Source organism: Peromyscus leucopus, chromosome 1 (genome assembly GCF_004664715.2).
Source record: "Peromyscus leucopus breed LL Stock chromosome 1, UCI_PerLeu_2.1, whole genome shotgun sequence".
Taxonomy (NCBI): domain Eukaryota; kingdom Metazoa; phylum Chordata; class Mammalia; order Rodentia; family Cricetidae; genus Peromyscus; species Peromyscus leucopus.
In genome coordinates this window covers 7033488-7051923 of record NC_051063.1, presented here as the reverse complement: position 1 = coordinate 7051923, position 18436 = coordinate 7033488, and the positions used below count along the sequence as shown (strand labels likewise).

The following is an 18436-nucleotide window of genomic DNA, read 5'->3' as shown; positions in this document are numbered from 1 at the left end:
TAAGCCCTTTTAAGCCAAATGATAGCTGAATTATACATATAAATATTGATTAGATTCTGGGATACAGAAGAAACCTATCTTCATCTGTTCAGAGAGCTACGTTTTACTTAAATTGTATAAGTGAGATTCCTATTCATCTTCCCGTTCACTGTTTGATTTATGGTAGACATTTTTCTATAGGCTAATCCATAATCTAAAAAGATTTTAGCCTCCCCTCTTGAAAATATGGCCAGCATTTTCTTTCATCAGCTTGATACAGTACAAATTCTTATCCTAATAGTGAAATGTTTCACTAAAGCTTGCCCAGGTATTGGGCAAAACCAAAATTTATTATAAGCCACAGTCATCCTAGGGTCCTCTCTGCTAGGTAGCCTCCCTGGATCTGTGGGTTGCAGTCTGTCCTTTGTTTTATATCTAGGATCCACTTATGAGTGAGTACATACCATGCTTGGCTCACCATTCTAAAGTACTCAATCATGGAGAAAACTCATGATAACAGAAGATTGAGGCAGCCAATAACATTGCATTTACAGTCACTTGGTGAAGGTGCCTGATGTCAAGCCTCATAGTCTGAGTTAAATTCTCAGGGTTCACATGGTAGAAAGGAAGAGCCAACTCAAACAGGCAGGAAGCAGAGAATGATGAAGGCTTATGCCGGGCTAGCTTTCTTCATTTTTTTTTTCTGTCTAGTACTCTAGTCAAGAAAATTAATAGTGCAGTCAACTTTTATAGGGGTTATTCCAACCTCAATTAGCACAACAAAGATAATATCTCATAGGCATAGCCAGAGGCTAGCCTGAAGAAGACAAACCATCATAGTCATGCTCAGAAGCTAGGCTCTTAGGTGACTCTAGATCCTGTTCAATTGATACCAGTATTCACTATCACAGGAATGAAATTCAAATTAAGCTTTATTTAATACTTAAAAATCATTCTATTTTTATTTGTGAAATTATTTGAATTCTGACTTGGAGATTATGTGAGGATTCACAAATAAATATGGTGATAAATGATTTTTGGAAACCTAAGCAATTGTTTCAACTTACAGATCACAAATCTCTTCTCTCTGTAGTATCCAGTTGTCTCATAGTAGCTTTGCATAATAATGAGAATAAGCAATGCTATATACTTTGTGATCAAGTTACAAAGCAGTTTTTTTTTCCTTTCCTGTATGTTGTTCAATTATTTGTTTTATGAGAACTCATGCAGAATTTAATAACATGTGTGCTTTCCACTCAATCATTTCAATACATTTCCGTAGTGGTTTCTTTCTTACATCTTCTCTGTGTCTCCACTTAGTCATTTTAACATCTGCTAGTGGTTTCTACAACACATCCTCTTTGTGTCAACAGTGATGAGGACAGAGAATCACATGGGAGTCTTCATGGTATAGATTTGTGAGTGGCATATTATGACTTTCAAACATAACTCATTAAGTAGAGTAAAATTAAATGATTGCAGGAGACTTCATGAAGTCAGATAAGTTGAGTCTGTGTGCCAGAAATGAAAGCAAATAATTTGGAAAACAACCAATGACTTTTTCCAGTTTATTACTGTTCTACATCTGATCCCTCAAAGGAGACACACTAACTACTGTCTCCAGGGATATAATTCAGTTTCCAACCACTCACTATAGAACATCAGTGTCCTAGATATTGAACAATTTTGACTCTTTTTTTTTACATAAAGCTCCTGTAATCAAGTACCTTACACCCCCTACACCATACACATACACATAAAACTTAGCCCATTCTACATTTACACCTAAATCTACAATACAGTATCAGAGTAAATAAATTTATAAGTAAACTTTCTTGTTCATAAAAGACACCAACATGAGATACCCAGATGAATTTGATGGATTTCCATATGAACAGTGGTTTATTATAGGTAGAAATACAGACTGACACAATGTTACGAACATGAACCTGAAAATAAAGATATTAATAAGTATTATTGGCAAACACAAAACTATCAATAACTCACTTCAGTGAAAGATATCAGATGGGAGAAGGAATGAAGAAGAAAGAGGAAAGGAGGGTGAGAGGGAGAGGGAGCATGAGTGAAACCTCTAATAACTAATGGATTTCAAATAATGATGAGGGATTTATAAAAGCAATTGGATGGAAGAAAAGAAAGAAAATGATGTAATTATAATCTCAAAAAAGAAAAATCGTATTAAAAGCTAATAGAAGAAATTGATGGTTAATGTGTCAGATTAAAGGCTTTTGTAACCATTTAGAAATCTGCTCCTAGCAGATCACTTACCCCAAGTGTATTGGAGGTCTTGTATACTTGATAATTTACATGGATTATAAAAGAAATCTCAACTTAAATGGCCATAGCCTTTGGGAGTATAATACAATCCAGTCATTTCAAACTTGTGTGCACACATGAGTGAATGAAATCAGAATGTTGCACAGTTATTTATTGTATCAGTTTCTAGTTCACAAATGATACTAAAACCACAAAGAATGTACTCCAAAAAGGAATGATAACCTTCCCTCTGGAAATTGTAAGCCATTATTTGAATCCCGGTGTGGAGCTCTGAAACTCTAATTCATATATTGCCTAGAGAATGTACTTCACAACACTTTAAAAATTAAATTAATGGAACAAGCAATCTAATAACAATATGCTTGAAGCAAGAATATTTTAGCACCTATTTCTCTCAAGCTTTAGAACCAGCTGTCATTTTCTAAAACATTCATTCTGTACATACAATAAGAATTTATTTACAAATACCTACTTTCAATGCATGAAAATAAGATTGAATCAATGTAATCTAATTACTCATTTAAATAATGCATGTAAAATCATAGCACTCTTCTATGAGACGTGCTAGGAGTTCTTACTGCACAGGTAATATGTGACTCTTACTGATACTGTGTTAGAAAAAAAGAAGCTGCACAACTCATCACAGAACAATCAAAGTAACAGTAAAAAATGTCACTGAAACACCATGAAATTTTCAAAATATGTCATCATAGCAAAGTGTATATGAATCTTCTTTTGGAGCTGGTCATTTACATCAAATACATAGACTCATGGTTACAGTTGATTTTTAAAATATTACCAATATTTTGCTGATAATAAAATCACACTTATATAATAATCTATTGAAACAGTACATAAATATCCTTCACAGGAATATTGTCAAGCAGACCAAAAAAATCTCATAGCTATGATCATGAATACAATATTTTTCCTTTCTTATACGATAGACTTGCAGAAATACAAGCATCTGTTCTGGAATTTAACTGCACGTGGAAGAAAAATGAGAAGCATTATTCATCTTAGAACTTTCAAAATAAATCACTATAAACTATTTTGTCATCAGCAAAACTTTTGTGAATGCACTCTTGACCTCCTTGTTCCTCAGGCTATAGACAAGAGGATTCAGCATAGGGATGATCATGGTGTAAAACACAGATGCAACTTTGTCAGTGTCCATGGAGTGACTGGAGCTGGGCTGCAAGTACATGAATATGATTGTCCCATAGAAAATAGATACTGCAGTGAAGTGTGAGGCACAGGTGGATATAGCCTTTCGATATCCAGCACTTGACTGCATCTTTAGGATAGTGATAAAAATGAATATGTAGGATATCCAGATAACTAAGAGAGCAAAAAAGATATTGAAGCTCACTACATAAACAAGAACCAGCTCACTGACATGTCTGTCAGAGCAAGAGAGAACCATAACTGCTGGAATATCACAGAAAAAGTGATGGACCACATGGGCTCCACAGAAAGAAAGACTGAAAGTGTCCCCAATGTGAATGGAGGCATTCAGGAAACCACAGAAATAGGAACCTATAGAAAGACAGACACACACACTTGTAGTCATAGTGGTGGCATAGTATAGGGGCTTACACACTGCTGCATAGCGATCATAGGCCATTGAGGCCAGCAGGTAATTCTCAACAGTAGCAAATGCTACAAAAAAGAACATCTGAGCAGCACAGTCATTGTAGGAAATGATCTTGTCTCCTACAAGAAGCCCAGTCAAGACCGTGGGGGTAACAGCTGAGGAGTAACAAAAATCAACTAAGGACAGGTTGCCTAGAAAAAAGTACATAGGAGTGTGGAGCCGAGAGTCCAAGACAATCAGTAGGATCATCCCCAGATTGCCCACCAAGGTGATGGTGTAGATGAGGAAGAAGGTGATGAAAAGGGGAATCTGTAGTCCTGGTTCATCAGTGAGTCCAAGCAGGAGAAAGTGTGTCACATCTGTCCCGTTCTTCATCAGTGCCATCTTTCAATCACAAGATGGTCCATAGCCATGGGAAAAGAGGAACATGATGACAAAGAAGTTGAATTAAAATGGAAAAGTATAAGTGAGAACATGTGCCTTTGTTGAGCAACAATCTATACTTTGAGAATATCTGGAAAATCATTCTTCCCCAGATCAAATCTGGTATAGTAATTATACAGAGGTTATATGTGCTAGATTTTAAAGATTATTAATGGAGCTCCACCCAACTTCAAAATTTTGTAGTCCATTTAGTCAAATAGATGGATACTATTTACTAACAATAAAAACAATGTGTTGTTGATTTCCAAATTTACCTCTGAGCTTAAATCTCACTTTCTCTGTTGGTCACTTTTCAAAGACTGCTCTAGACAAGCACTTTAGATGACCACTCTGTGAATCCTCTCAATGATATTAGAATTTGGAGATTATTGCTTTCATGTAAATTGTGGAACACAAGAAATTGAATAATTCATACATATTACTAAAGTATGAAAACTAGTCTTTGCTTTGAGTTCATAAGTTTGTTTAACCCTTGCTGAGTCCCAAGTATCAGAGTACAATCAGAATTTTAATTAAATTGAAAATGACATTAAATATAATTACATGGATACTTTGGCAAAAACTCAACATTGTTTGAGTTACAGAGCTCTGTTTCTACTTCTAAGCACACATTCCTGACACAATCTTTTGTTCTCAGACACAAGGACAAGGAATAGGATGTCCTATAAAATAAGGACTTTGGCTTGCCAATAAGTCCATTTTCCCTTTTTCTTTATCCGTATTTTGGATACTGGCTTAAGTATACATTATCAAATAATCTGAGACTTCTCTTTCTTTCTCTGAATACCTCCTCCTCTTCCTCCATGCCACTGATTAAAAACCACATTAGCACATTTCAAGGACATAACTTAAAAAAATATGACTTTATCTCTCCCTTTTCTCCATCTACCTCCTACAGGCAGCTGCTAGATTTGAAGCTTACCTGTGTTTCTCTCAAACTCTAATAAAATTATTCTCAAACATCCTTCTCAGTTTATTTCTAAAATATTTTACTAATCAGAATAAGAGCTGAGCAGGGGATGCTGAACATCTAGGTAGCAGATGTAGCATATCTCTATGTGCAGTAGATATGGTGGGATAACTCAGGTAATGGTAGCAACTTCAGCCTGATACAGTTCAGTTCTGAAAGCTGTAGGCAGATAATCATCGGCTACAGCACACACAGAACTTCAGTCCATTCACTATATAGGATTCATTGGTCCTTACTGCCTTTCCTGACCACTGAAAAGTAAACAGTGTAATCAGACTAGCTTTAGGTACTATTGTGAGAAGCTAACAAGATAGTAAAATGTTGGTGTTTATTTCATCCAGGGAGTGTTAGCTTTCGTGTTATATTTGGATAAAAAAGTGATCTTCTGGTTTTGTGCTGATTTGGTTTACATGGATGCTAGGAAGGATGCTAGGAAGGAAGGATTCACTGCAGGTGATGTTGACCTGACCCTCCTCATGTTGCCTTTTCTCCTGCAATAGCACCACTGAGTGTCTGTGCTCTCCAGCATGTTCGTTTCTGCTTCCTCTGAAAACACTGATTGCTGCTCCTATGATTCCCCAGGACCCAGTCTTCCTTGAGTTCTTACTTGAAAGGCATATTTGAATTTGGTGAAAGTCTACTTTCCATCAACTTATTCTTTCCTTCATCTTGTCACACCATACCAAAGTCACCAAGACCAAAATAAAATTGACCATTTATGGGGCATCTTTGTCTCATAGATCTCTCAGGTGCCTTCTATTTTGTGAAAACATTTGATGTGATGTGACTGTCATATACCAATGTTTCAACTTCTATATTTGTTTTGTTTCCTTGGATACTGAGGTTTATTTTACCACTTAACTGGTCCTTAATTCCTAGAATGAAGCTATCATCTTGCCTCAGCTTTCAGAATGGCTGAAAGGGGGGCATTTTTTTTTTTTTGCTTGAATTGAAGTCTTTGAAAGAATATCTACCTAAAAGAAACACTTATTCCATACCACAAGTCTCCCAAAATTCTGGAAATTTTAAGTTATAAAACTATTATTTGAGACTACTTTCAGAAAATACTATACAATTACTATGGGATTTGTACAAGAATGTATAAATAGGTATTGTTACTATTTTTGATGTATTATCATTGAAGAAACTGAACATTTAAGGTACCAATTTTTCTGTATTTTTTTTTTTTTTTGGTTTTTCGAGACAGGGTTTCTCTGTGTAGCTTTGCGCCTTTCCTGGAGCTCACTTGGTAGCCCAGGCTGGCCTCGAACTCACAGAGATCCGCCTGGCTCTGCCTCCCAAGTGCTGGGATTAAAGGCGTGCGCCACCACCGCCCGGCCTGGTACCAATTTTTCTAAACTTATTTCTTCACTTTGAAAAAATTCAAGGTATTTAAAGCCTCATATCTGCATTAAACTCATCATTTCCACAATATGCTAATGCCGTGGCTATCTATGATTGTAGAGAAACTGTTAAAATGTATATAGCAAATCATACAGTGTTTTTGAAATTTAAAAAAGGTCAGCTTACTCTTGGTTTTTTGCATGCTTCTTTATCTGCAATAATAGTAACATAAATAGAAAATAGACAAAAATCACAATTATTCAGTATGTCCTGGTTCTTGCAAGGGTCATACACATGATATGTTAAGAGAATACCTAAATTCTCTAAAATGGAACTTTTTTACATTTATACTATAAACCCACTTCAGTTTTTTGTTTTAAGAAACTGTTCCCATCATCTCTTTCTCCTTTCACATAATTCACAGTAAGTGTTAATGCCCAACTCCATTTCTGTCAACTACAACTGTCATTAACAATGTTTATGTAATATATAATGCCATCAGTTCTTTGGGAGAGAGAACAATGAATCCAACATTAAATGTAAGATAGCCAAGTCAGCCACAGAATGCTGACAGTGCTTTCTCAGGTAATGATCAAATACTTTCATGCTTCCCCAGACATTGAAACACAGAAGAAAGAGCAATAATATGCACCAACTTCTTAAACTCTATAAATTCTTCCTCTTTCAAAGAAGGGCCACATACTTGCCTTGCTTATCAAACAAAAAATGAGAAGATTACATATCTCACATAATTTACCACTACGACTTAAGAAAAAGATGACAGGTCTACATGACATCATGCCAATTAAAAGTCTGTTAATATAGCTTTTACCTTTGAGTGCTTTTCCTTAACTGTGCACAAAAACTGACAGAAAATCTTTAGTCAAGAGGTGGCCATAAAAGAGATAAGAGTGAATACCATTCAAATGCACAGAAGAACTTTTCTGAAACATGGCATTAACCATGTTGTTATTTAAGAAGCTAATGCATGAGGAACAAAAAAAACTATCTAGACTTGGACAGCTCTAGAGATTTCTTTTATGGGAATACCAGCAGCTCCCAATCTCCTTTCTAGGCAAAAGGCAATTAAAACTGTGGGTACCCATGTGCCTATGGGAAGTGCTTCTGATTGTTCTCAGAGGGTTATTAATGACAATGAAGTTTGGAGAAAAGGTGAGAGGTACTAGAAGAGGGTAGGAAGATGGTAGTGGTAGATGGATATGCTCAAGATACATTATATCAGTATATGAAATTATCACACAATGAATCAAACATCATTTAAAAACATAAGGGATGCTGGTTATTTTCATTGTGCCCTTGTGTCCATATTACTTGCAATGTGTCCTTTTAAGGTGTTTCAACTGATGCATAATATCTATATTCTAGAGTTCACACAATGTGGTGTAGACTTTTGTATAGTGTGTCTTGCTTATGTTCTACACAATACCTACACCAATATATCTGAGATTTTCTTATAGAAGTTGCAAAAAACTTAAATAAATCTCAAGGCCCAAAATGAGGTCCTTTTAATACAATGAACAAGTGGAGTTGTTTGAAGTAGAGATGTAATGAAACTTTGGAGATCGTCCTTGTTTCAGCATGAAATGTTCTAGTGTTCAAATCATCTCAATGAAGAGTCTGAAAAGCAACTCTAATACATGTGTTATGGGTTGTGAATATGCTTAAGTATTATTTATCAGTTAAAAATCAAAATTCAGAAGGCTTGAGAGATTGCTCAGTGGTTAAGAGTACTAATTGCTTTAGCAGAGGATTAGAGTTTCTTTCCCAGCACCCATGTCAAGAGGCAGATGACTCCCTGTAACTCCAGAGCAAGGGGATCTGATGCCATTGGTCTCTACAGGCACCTGCACTGATATATAACAGCACACACACACACACACACACACACACACACACACACACACACACACACACCAGGCTGGTATTGAACTCACAGAGATCAGCCTGGCATTGCCTCCTGAGTGCTGGGATAAAAGGCATGCACCACTGTCCAGCCGAGACTTCTTTAACAGTACATTTTGTCATTGATTGCACTACCAGCTCCCCTTGAACTCTGCCTGTGGCTTTTAGACTGAAATGAACCATGAGTTCTCATAGGTACTAATGAAGAACCAACCCTACAAATTAGGACTATCAGTCTCCAAAACTGAGTAGCATTTATTATTTAAAACAAAAACTAAAAATATGGTGACTATGCTTTATTGAAAGTACATGTTTTTTATTAATTAAATATATTCATTTATTTTATATCCTGACCCCAGTTCTACCTCCCTCCTTCCCCCCATTCCCTCCCCCAACCTCCTCTCTGCCCCAACCAAATCCACTCCTCCTCCATTGTTTCTGTTCAAAAATGGGCAAGTCTCCCATGGGTGTCATCAGAGCATGGCGTATCAAGTTGAGGTAGGACTAAGCTCCTCCCCTCATATTAAGACATGATAAAGAAACCTAGTATGAGCAATAGGTTCCCAAAAGCCTGCCAAAGCATCAGCAACAGGCCCCATTCCCACTGCTAGGATTCCCACAAAACTATCACAAATCTACATGTTTCTTAAACAAATGTCATTCATTTTGTATATTGAAATTTACTTTGAAACTTTCAGTTCTACATATCAGCCACAAATTCCCTTGTTCACCCCACTCCTGCTCCCCTCCCATTCTGCCCAGCCAACCGCCCCCCATTCCCACCTCCTTCAGGGCAAAGCCTCCCCCAAGGAGTAAGATCGACCTGGTAGACTCAGCCCAGGCAGGTCCAGTCCCCTCCTCCCAGACTGAGCCAAGCGTCCCTGCATAAGCCCCAGGTTTCAGACAGCCAACTCATGCAATGAGCACAGGACCTGGTACCACTGCCTATATGCCTCCCAAACAGATCAAGCCAATCAACTGTCTCACCTATTCAGAGGGCCTGATCCAGTTGGGGGCCCCTCAGCCTTTGGTTCATAGTTCATGTGTTTCCATTCGTTTGGCTATTTGTCCCTGTGCTTTATCCAACCTTGGTTTCAACAATTCTCGCTCATATAAACCCCCCTCTTTCTCGCTAATTAGACTCCCGGAGCTCCACTTGGGGCCTAGCCGTAGATCTCTGCATCCAGTTCCCTCCGTCATTGGAAAGAATTTCTAGCAAGACTATTAGGGTGTTTGGCCATCCCTTCACCTGAGTACGTCAGTTCCAACTGTCTCTCGACCATTGGCAGCAGTCTATTGTGGGGGTATCTTTGTGGATTTCTATGGGCCTCTCTAGAAACTTCATATATTTAGCTAATGCAATTTGATCATATCCACTTTCATGCCTCCCTCTAACATGCCCCAAGCCCTGCCTAAAATGCATATTTTATTAATTAATACCCTTTTTAATTAACAAAACAATTAAAGTTGAATTACATTGCTTCCTCCTCTCTACCTTCCAATTCCTCTCTCATTCTCCCTTATGCAGTCAAATTGATGGTGTCTTTTATCATTATTGTTATATATATGTGTATAAATATATTCATACAACCCTCTGAGTCCATTAAGTGTGGCTTTTGTTTATCTGACTTCAGGTCTGACCACTTTATATTGAATAACCAATTAGGGACCTCATCCCTGGGAGAAGCTAATTCTTATCTCAATCCTAGTTTACCTGTACTTCTTTGCCTGGAGATGATATTTCTCCCATTCTGCATAGCATATCTATTGATACTGTCATTATTTATTCGAGTCTCTTTTGGCAGCCTTATTGTTGATGTATCATGGTATAGCTTCTGTGTCATTTCCTTTTTTAAAATTTTATTATCTGAGTTCAATTAGTATTGCCCATATGTTATACTTGTGGGGTTATCCACTTGGAATAGAAAACCTCTCAATAGACATCCTCCAAAGAAAGTAGGGGTTGTTACAGGTGTCCATTTGATAATGAGCACTTCACGGTCATTTCTCTGCATATAGACCAGTTGTAATTCTTTCTAATAGCCCCTGCTTCAAAAAGTTTTTTTGATGAGGAGTTAGAGCCATAATAATCAATAGGTGTAAAGAAAAGAATTTGATCAAAAAACCAAAAAAAAAAAAAAAAAAAAAAAAAGCCAGGCAGTGGTGGCGCATGCCTTTAATCCCAGCACTCGGGAGGCAGAGGCAGGCGGATCTCTGTGAGTTCGAGGCCAGCCTGGGCTACCAAGTGAGTTCCAGGAAAGGCGCAAAGCTACACAGAGAAACCCTGTCTCGAAAAACCAAAAAAAAAGAAAAAAGAAAAGAATTTGGATGACAGTTGGAACATTTTACTTAGTTGTGTGATTTCTCAAATATGTATATCAATTACGTACATAATATATTTAACATATTAATGAGTTTTAAGATTGTATTTGATTGATGTGCTACATGCCACTTAATTTGACATCGATTCTTAGTAAAGCTTATTGGAAGGCTTGATAGTCTAGTTGATAAAGGGAATCTAAGAACATAATTAGGAATAAAAATGAGGAGGAAACTTAGAATGTACAAAATAATGTTTCAGTAAAACAGAAAATTACCAGTGTCTCTTGAAAGATACTGAATGTAGTAGCTCCAGTTGGCCATTATTATGTGTGACTCACTTTCACAATGGATAAAACTATATTCAACGGATATATTAGTCATTCAACAATTACTTACTGAAAAGCTACACTGACAAAGATATCTGACATAATATAATGCTAAACATCATTATTTTTAATCAGCAGATATTAATCATACACAAGAAGTTTCCTTATAGCATTTTATACACACATAGGGGTATTTTTATGTTTTTGTCTAAATTACTTTCATCATTTTCTGTCATATATACATTTGTATTTGTATTTCTACGTGTGTGTGTGAAAGAGGAAATGTATTTGAACAAGCCATTTTCTGCTCCCAGGAAATGGGAATTTATATCCCACATGAGAAAGATGAATAGGTATCAATAATGCAAATACATGGTCGATGAAGAGGGACAAAGCTAATGACAAAGGGAGGCAGGGCAGTGTCAACAGTGAGTTGAGAACAACTCCTTCATGAAGGTGGTGAGGAAAGGATCCTATGACACAGCAACATTTGAGCAAAGGTCTGAAAGGAATTAGATCCATTGTCAAAGGGAAGTGCAAAGGTCCTGAGGCAATATCACAATTGCAATAATAAAGAACAAGAAATGGTAAGACTGGAGATGTGGCAAGAGAGAGGGAAAATCACTCAATGTAGAAAAGTAATAGCCAGCTCTTACAGAAAGGAATTTATACATTACCACTCTGTCTGTTATAAAGAGTCTAGAATATTTAGTATAGATGAAAACATTAATTTTTAAAACTTTATTATGTTTGTATGTACTTTGAAAAGTTATCCTTCTGAAAATTAAAATGTGGGCATACTGACTATATAAAAGGATATGATCAAGCAGAAGTACTAATCCACAGAAGATGTCAGAGTAGTTCATCTTTCAGTAAAATATAGAAATAGAAAATTCACTGTCACTTAATAATGAATCTTCTGAAACCAGACTCCTAAAATGGCAATGAAATAAAAATAATAATAATATGTGATTTTTACATCATAATATCTGAATTAAAAATTAAACTATCCAATAAATGCTGCTGGATTTTTTTCTGTGTTCTCCAGTGAAAGAGAAATAAATATAATTGCATGTATGTAAACATACATATTTATAAAGCAGGACATTTATTATCAGTATGGTTTCATGTAATAGTAGAGTGTGTAAAACCCCTAATATGTTGGCATAAGTCTAGGGAATAAACAAAGTATGTAGTCAGTTCAGTCTGAATTCAACATCCTAAAAAGGGAAGAGTGAGCTGGATAGTGTAAAACTTGAAGCTCAGACAGAAGTTCTGATGTCAATGAATGAAGAAATATATATGTTATAGACAAAAGAGGGGAGAACAGGGAAGAGCAAAAGAGAGGGAAGTTAGAAAAGAGAAGGGGAAGAATAGAGGAGGGGAAATATAATTGGAGAGAAGACAAGGAAAGAGGAGAGAACCAGCTGCAGAGACAGTGAGATGAAGAACTGGTACTTTCTCTGGTTTCTGTTCTACTTAGAAGAGCTCACAATTGATGAGATGCTGGCCACAAACATTGGTGAGGGTAAATCTTTATAAATCTACTGCTACAAATATGACATATTTTAAAGAACACCTTTCAGGTACAAATAGGCAAATGTCTCATATATACCTGGGTTAATCTGAATGCACACAAATGAATATATATCAACCTCCAGAGAAGCCATGATCCATTTAAGTTCGAAAAATTACTCATATCCATGAGTGTCTTTCACTGAAAATTTCCCTGTGCATGTCTTGTTTTCTCAAGCTTCTTTCTACACTTACAGGCTTTCATATTAATGTATTAGTGCAAAATGCAGAAAAAATAGTGAATTCAACAACATTCTGACTGAAGATTTATGTTAGCCACCCTTGATGTTTTAGACACCTTAATTTAGGTATGCATTTTTGAGCATAATTATCGTATTTGTTTGTTTTGTAAAACAAATGTTTCCTGGAACTTGCATGAAAGGTGGATTTTAAATGTAACTCAATAACTAGAAAATATTAGAAAAGAATGAATCTAAGTATCATGCATTTCTGAAATGAGAAATCTAAGTCAAAGATTTTGCTTCCAAAACTATCTTTTTGAAGGCACTTTTTACCTCTTTGTTCCTCAGGCTGTAGACCAGCGGGTTCAGCATGGGGATGACCATGGTGTAGAACACAGAGGCAATTTTGTCTGTGTCCATGGAGTGGCTGGAGGTAGGCTGTACATACATAAAAATACTAGTTCCATAGAAAATGGAGACTGCAGTGAAGTGGGAGGCACAGGTAGACACAGCCTTGTGATGTCCTGCAGCTGAATGCATCTTCAAGATGGTGACAAAAATGAATGTGTAGGATACCCAAATAACTATGAAGGCAAAAAATATGTGGAAGCTCACTATATAGACAAGAATAAGTTCACTGACATGTCTGTCAGAACAAGAGAGAACCATTACTGCTGGAATATCACAGAAAAAGTGATGGACCACATTAGACTCACAGAAAGAGAGCCAGAATGTGTCTCCAATGTGGATGGAGGCATTCAGGAAACCAATGACATAGGAGCCAATGATCAGCCATGTGCACACACTTGTGGTCATGGTGGTAGCATAATGTAGGGGCTTACACACTGCTGCATAGCGATCATAGGCCATTGATGCCAAAAGGTAGTTCTCCACAGTAATAAATGCTGCAAAAAAGAACATCTGAGCAGCACATTCATTGTAAGAAATGACCTTGTCCCCTATAAGAAAACCAGCCATGACTTTTGGAGTGACTGCTGAAGAGTAACAAAAGTCCACCAGAGACAGGTTACCTAGGAAAAAGTACATGGGACTGTGGAGACGAGAATCCGTGAGAATCAACAGGATCATCCCAAGATTCCCCACCAGGGTGATGGTGTAGATGAGGAGGAAGGTGATGAAGAGAGGAAGCTGGAGACTTGGGTCATCAGTGAGCCCCAGCAGGAGGAAGTGTGTCACCTCAGTCCAGTTCTCCATCATGTTGTACATTCTCTGCAGCAATGAAAAAAAAAGGGCAATGTGATAAAGAAACAAAACAGAAATTAGAAGGTATGAAGACAGTATGTTCTCTGTCATTGTAGCTATAAATTTTACCTCAAGATTTTTCAAAAGAATGTATGAACTTGAAACCCAAAATGAATGTATAAATTTCGTACAGGAATTCACAGTATCAAGTCTGAATCATATATATCATTTTAACAATGTATCCATTTGTAAACAGATATATAGACAATTTAATATTTGATGAATATGATTAGTGTAGATGAATGTATTTGACAGCCCATTTCTTCTAATTACAGTAAAAGCTGACACTTCCAGATACTTACCTGTCAAAATTGCTGTAGCTGCTTTGATTGTTCTCTGGCAATACCCTCTCAACAATGTTCCTTTGCTACAATTTCTATAAATTAATAAGCACAAGAATGTAAGTAATTCATTCTTCCTGATATGGTCCTTGGTTGTAATCTTGTCTCAGTAACCATGTGAAACTTTAATTTAAGATGAATAATGCCAAAGCAGGTCTAAAGTAGATTTAAGTTAAATTAAATTTAAGCATTAACTCAAATTAACTGAATTGTTAAACAGTTTTACATGTTATTCAAAATACTTTTAATTTTTAGTAAAGGCAAAACTAAGCCAATAGAATCCTGAAATACGAAATGAGCACTTTTGTAATGCCAGAATTGCCAACAATTTACTTATGACCCTTGTTTGACGTGTATCTTTTTCTGCACTAGCTCATGATTATTATTATCTGCACATCCATGTATATCTACAATTACAAACTGAGGTTAATGATGAGTTTAACTCTAAATCATATCACATCTCAAGGAATGATCAAATGGTGGGAAAACTGGGAAATTATGAGTGTAGATTCAACCAGCAGAGGTAACTCTAAGTGATGTATGTCTCCAGTTACATGCAGCAGAGAACTCTGGTTCTTTCACAGGATGTCTGCTATTTATCTCCTAATATCATACTTCCATCTGAAAAATGAAGATTACAAATAAGACCTATTTTCTATCAATATTGTTAGAAAATTTTGTGGTAGTATATAAAAGAAAGTCAACTTTTGATCGCTTCTCAGGCTTTTGGCTAAGATCAAGTGTAGAAAGTCAACTTTTGAATGTTCACTATAGGTCACATACTCTGTCATGTTGTTATTGGGGTGGGACATTTGACACCATGTTTTGATCAAGGTCAGTACTGGTAATGCAGAGCTTCATTTGCCATGAGTGAAATGTTTACATTTCTTTGCCCAATTTTTCTTAGACACTGGTGTCAATGAATGTCTGCACCCTCCGGTATTTTACGTTCCCTACTCCACACATACAACTGCTACTTCTGTAATTCCATCTGAGTAATTTATTTTTAAAAATTTCTTTCATGAAATTTTCATCTTCATCTGGGCAAAAGAGTCAATCACTTTTAGTACTCAATTTTTCCTTTCTTACTTTCATATCACGATCTAATATCATAGAGAATGAGGGCTGAAAAAGTTCCACATCACTGGCTGCATTTAGTTCTCATACCAGTTGTGTTGACATATTCCATCTTCTAAAATATTAACGTGAACATTTCTAGTGTAGTAACCATATTTAATGTTTTCCTGCGTGAATCACAGCCTTTGTGGAAGATACTCCATAGCTACTGTGGCCTCCTTATTGTAAGCCTATGGAAATTTCAGTTCATCAACCTGGCCCTTAAAGATACTATGTTGTGACTCTTGTACATTGGATTTTGTGGGAGTGAGGTATTTACCATAATTATTCTTCTTTTATCAGTAAGGAAAGTGAGAACTACATGAGGTTTTAAAATTATAGAGGCAGTATAAAAATTAAATGATTAATCAATCCAGGTTTGGATTGTATGTGTGTGCTTCCGTGTGTGTGTGTGTGTGTGTGTGTGTGTGTGTGTGTGTGTGTGTGTGTGTTTAAACCCTCCAAAGAAATGTAAATATACAGTGAGCAAGATAGTTATTACCTCATCAACCAGAATATTATTTCGCTCCTTCCTATTAATATTTCCTAAGACCCATGACTTGTATGAATCTTGAAGAACTTCTGTAGACATTTTAACGTATATGCTCCAGTCTCACCTCAGTTTACTAAGTCTTTTGAAGTCATCTCTTTCTATCTTCAAACAACCCACAGTAGAGAGAGGTTCCCCATAACTACTGCATAAACATTACTTCTCACTTAAATATTTGTAGAACATGTAAGTGGTATGTCACTTTGCTAAAAAAAAAAAAAAGAAAAGAAAGAATATTCAATTCAGAAAGTGATTTTGAAGTAAAAAGTTCATCTGTATTTTATTTAGTAAATACTATCAGACAACCTCTCTGAGGAAGGTGCCACAGTATTCTAACTACTGTAATGCAGGAAAGAATCATGAAAATGATAGCAACACAGGTCAAATTTTGAGTGTATCTTGTGTTCTTTCTGTATCCTTGGATGAGTCACTCACCTTTTTATCTGCAAAAGACATTACTTTTTTCTCACAAATCATAAATTATATCTGCAAATAACAAATAAAAGAGAGCTACAAAACATCATATGAAGAGGTTATTGAAAAATACCTATTTTTTTTCTCCTTGATCTCATCTCTCACCACGGTTGAAACCTAACAGCAAATCATCAGGTCAGGAAAAGGCTATATGTACCATTCAGACAAATAAATGATGTCCAATGGAGCATGGTATACAGTGTACTTCTTATAAAACACATGATACTGAATCATGTTGAGTAGTACATGGAAAATTGGAATAATTACAAGAAGTTAGAAATCTCTAGAGATTGCCTCCAGAGAATATGTAACCATGCATCCACCCATCCAACAGAAGAGGCAATTAACTTGCCTGTAGGGATCAAGATAACTATTATCTCTTTAAAAAATAAAATGTACTTACTGCTTAATAAGGAAAGACATTAGAATATATATCCTAGTGCATTACACCATGAGATATTATTGCATGTACATAGATCATCTGATATTTAAATAAGGTTAAATACATCTCTCTCAAAAGATTCATTGGATCTTTATGATGAAAATTACAGTGTTTTTCTTCTCTAAACTACATGGTCCCTCAGTGTTATCTACAGTCATCTTGCTGCATAATAGCCCATCAAAACTTCTGATCACAATTAATAACCACTGTCCAGTTTTTGATGATGCCTCTTCACCTCATTGTCTAACCTCTTATACCCATTATTCAATTCTCAACTTCTGTGAGATCCACTTTTAAAGGTGCCACAAATGAGTGAGACCAATCAGCAACTGTTTGTCAGTCTGACTCATTGCACATAACCTAATGACCTCTAATTCCATCCATGTTGCTGAAAAATGGCAGTTTACATGCTTAAGCATGAACAGTGTTCCATGATGTTCACACTCCACATTTTCTTTATGATTTCAGCAGAGGATGAAAGACCTGGATATTTTCTTATCTTAGCAATGGTGCATGAAACTACAGTGAACTGTTAGTGAATGCATATTTTACATAGTGACTTAATTTTCTTCAAATTATTACTAGTACTGGAGAGGCTGGATCAAATAAAATCAGCAATTGATTTTTATCAAGTAATAAATTTATCCCAAGATGTGAAAGTTTAAATTTTTTTATTCTTCTCCAAAGAGCATCATTGCCACTTTGAAATTGCAGTTTTCAGACTACAGCTTGGTTGGAACACAACTACCCGTAATGGTAAGGTGTCTTTCTTGGATGCAAAAGAAAGATGGATACTGTTTTTTAATCCAATCTGTTAGTCTGTATCATTTTATTGGTAAATTGAAACCACTAATATTGAGAGTTATCAATTACCATTGTTCATTAACTCTGGTCATTTTGTTGTTATAGTATGAGTCCTCCTCCCTCTTTTTTGTATTGTTCTGGGATTATTTATTCCTTGTGTCTTCTTATAATATGTTGTTAAACTTTTTAGACTGAAGTTTTTCTTCTAGTGCCTTCTGTAAAGCTGATCAGTATAATTTGTTTAAATTTGCTTTTATTATGGAATGTTTTTCTTTCTCTATTGATTGTAATTGAGAGTTTTGCTAGATATAGAAGTCTAGGCTGGCATATGTTCTAGTCTCTCAGTGTTTGTAAAACATCCATGCAGGCCCTTCTATCTTTCAGGATCTTCATTGAGAAGTCAGAAGTCATTCTTTTTCTCCTGAATTTATAAAACATTTGATCTTTTTCTTTTACAGTGTTTAATATTCCTTCTTTGCTATGTAT

General features: G+C 36.0%; 2 protein-coding genes across 2 annotated transcripts; both read right to left on the bottom strand.

Moving 5' to 3' along the window:
- Positions 1–3325: 3325 nt before the first annotated feature.
- LOC114703468 (olfactory receptor 5B3-like) lies at positions 3326–4258 on the bottom strand. Its single transcript, XM_028884315.1, has one exon. The coding sequence runs from the start codon at positions 4256–4258 to the stop codon at positions 3326–3328; it is 933 nt and encodes a 310-aa protein (XP_028740148.1).
- Positions 4259–13242: 8984 nt separating this feature from the next.
- Positions 13243–14187, bottom strand: LOC114703443 (olfactory receptor 5B3-like). The gene has a single exon (XM_028884292.1). It carries the CDS (start codon positions 14185–14187, stop codon positions 13243–13245), a length of 945 nt encoding a protein of 314 aa, XP_028740125.1.
- Between the last annotated feature and the right edge of the window lie 4249 nt (positions 14188–18436).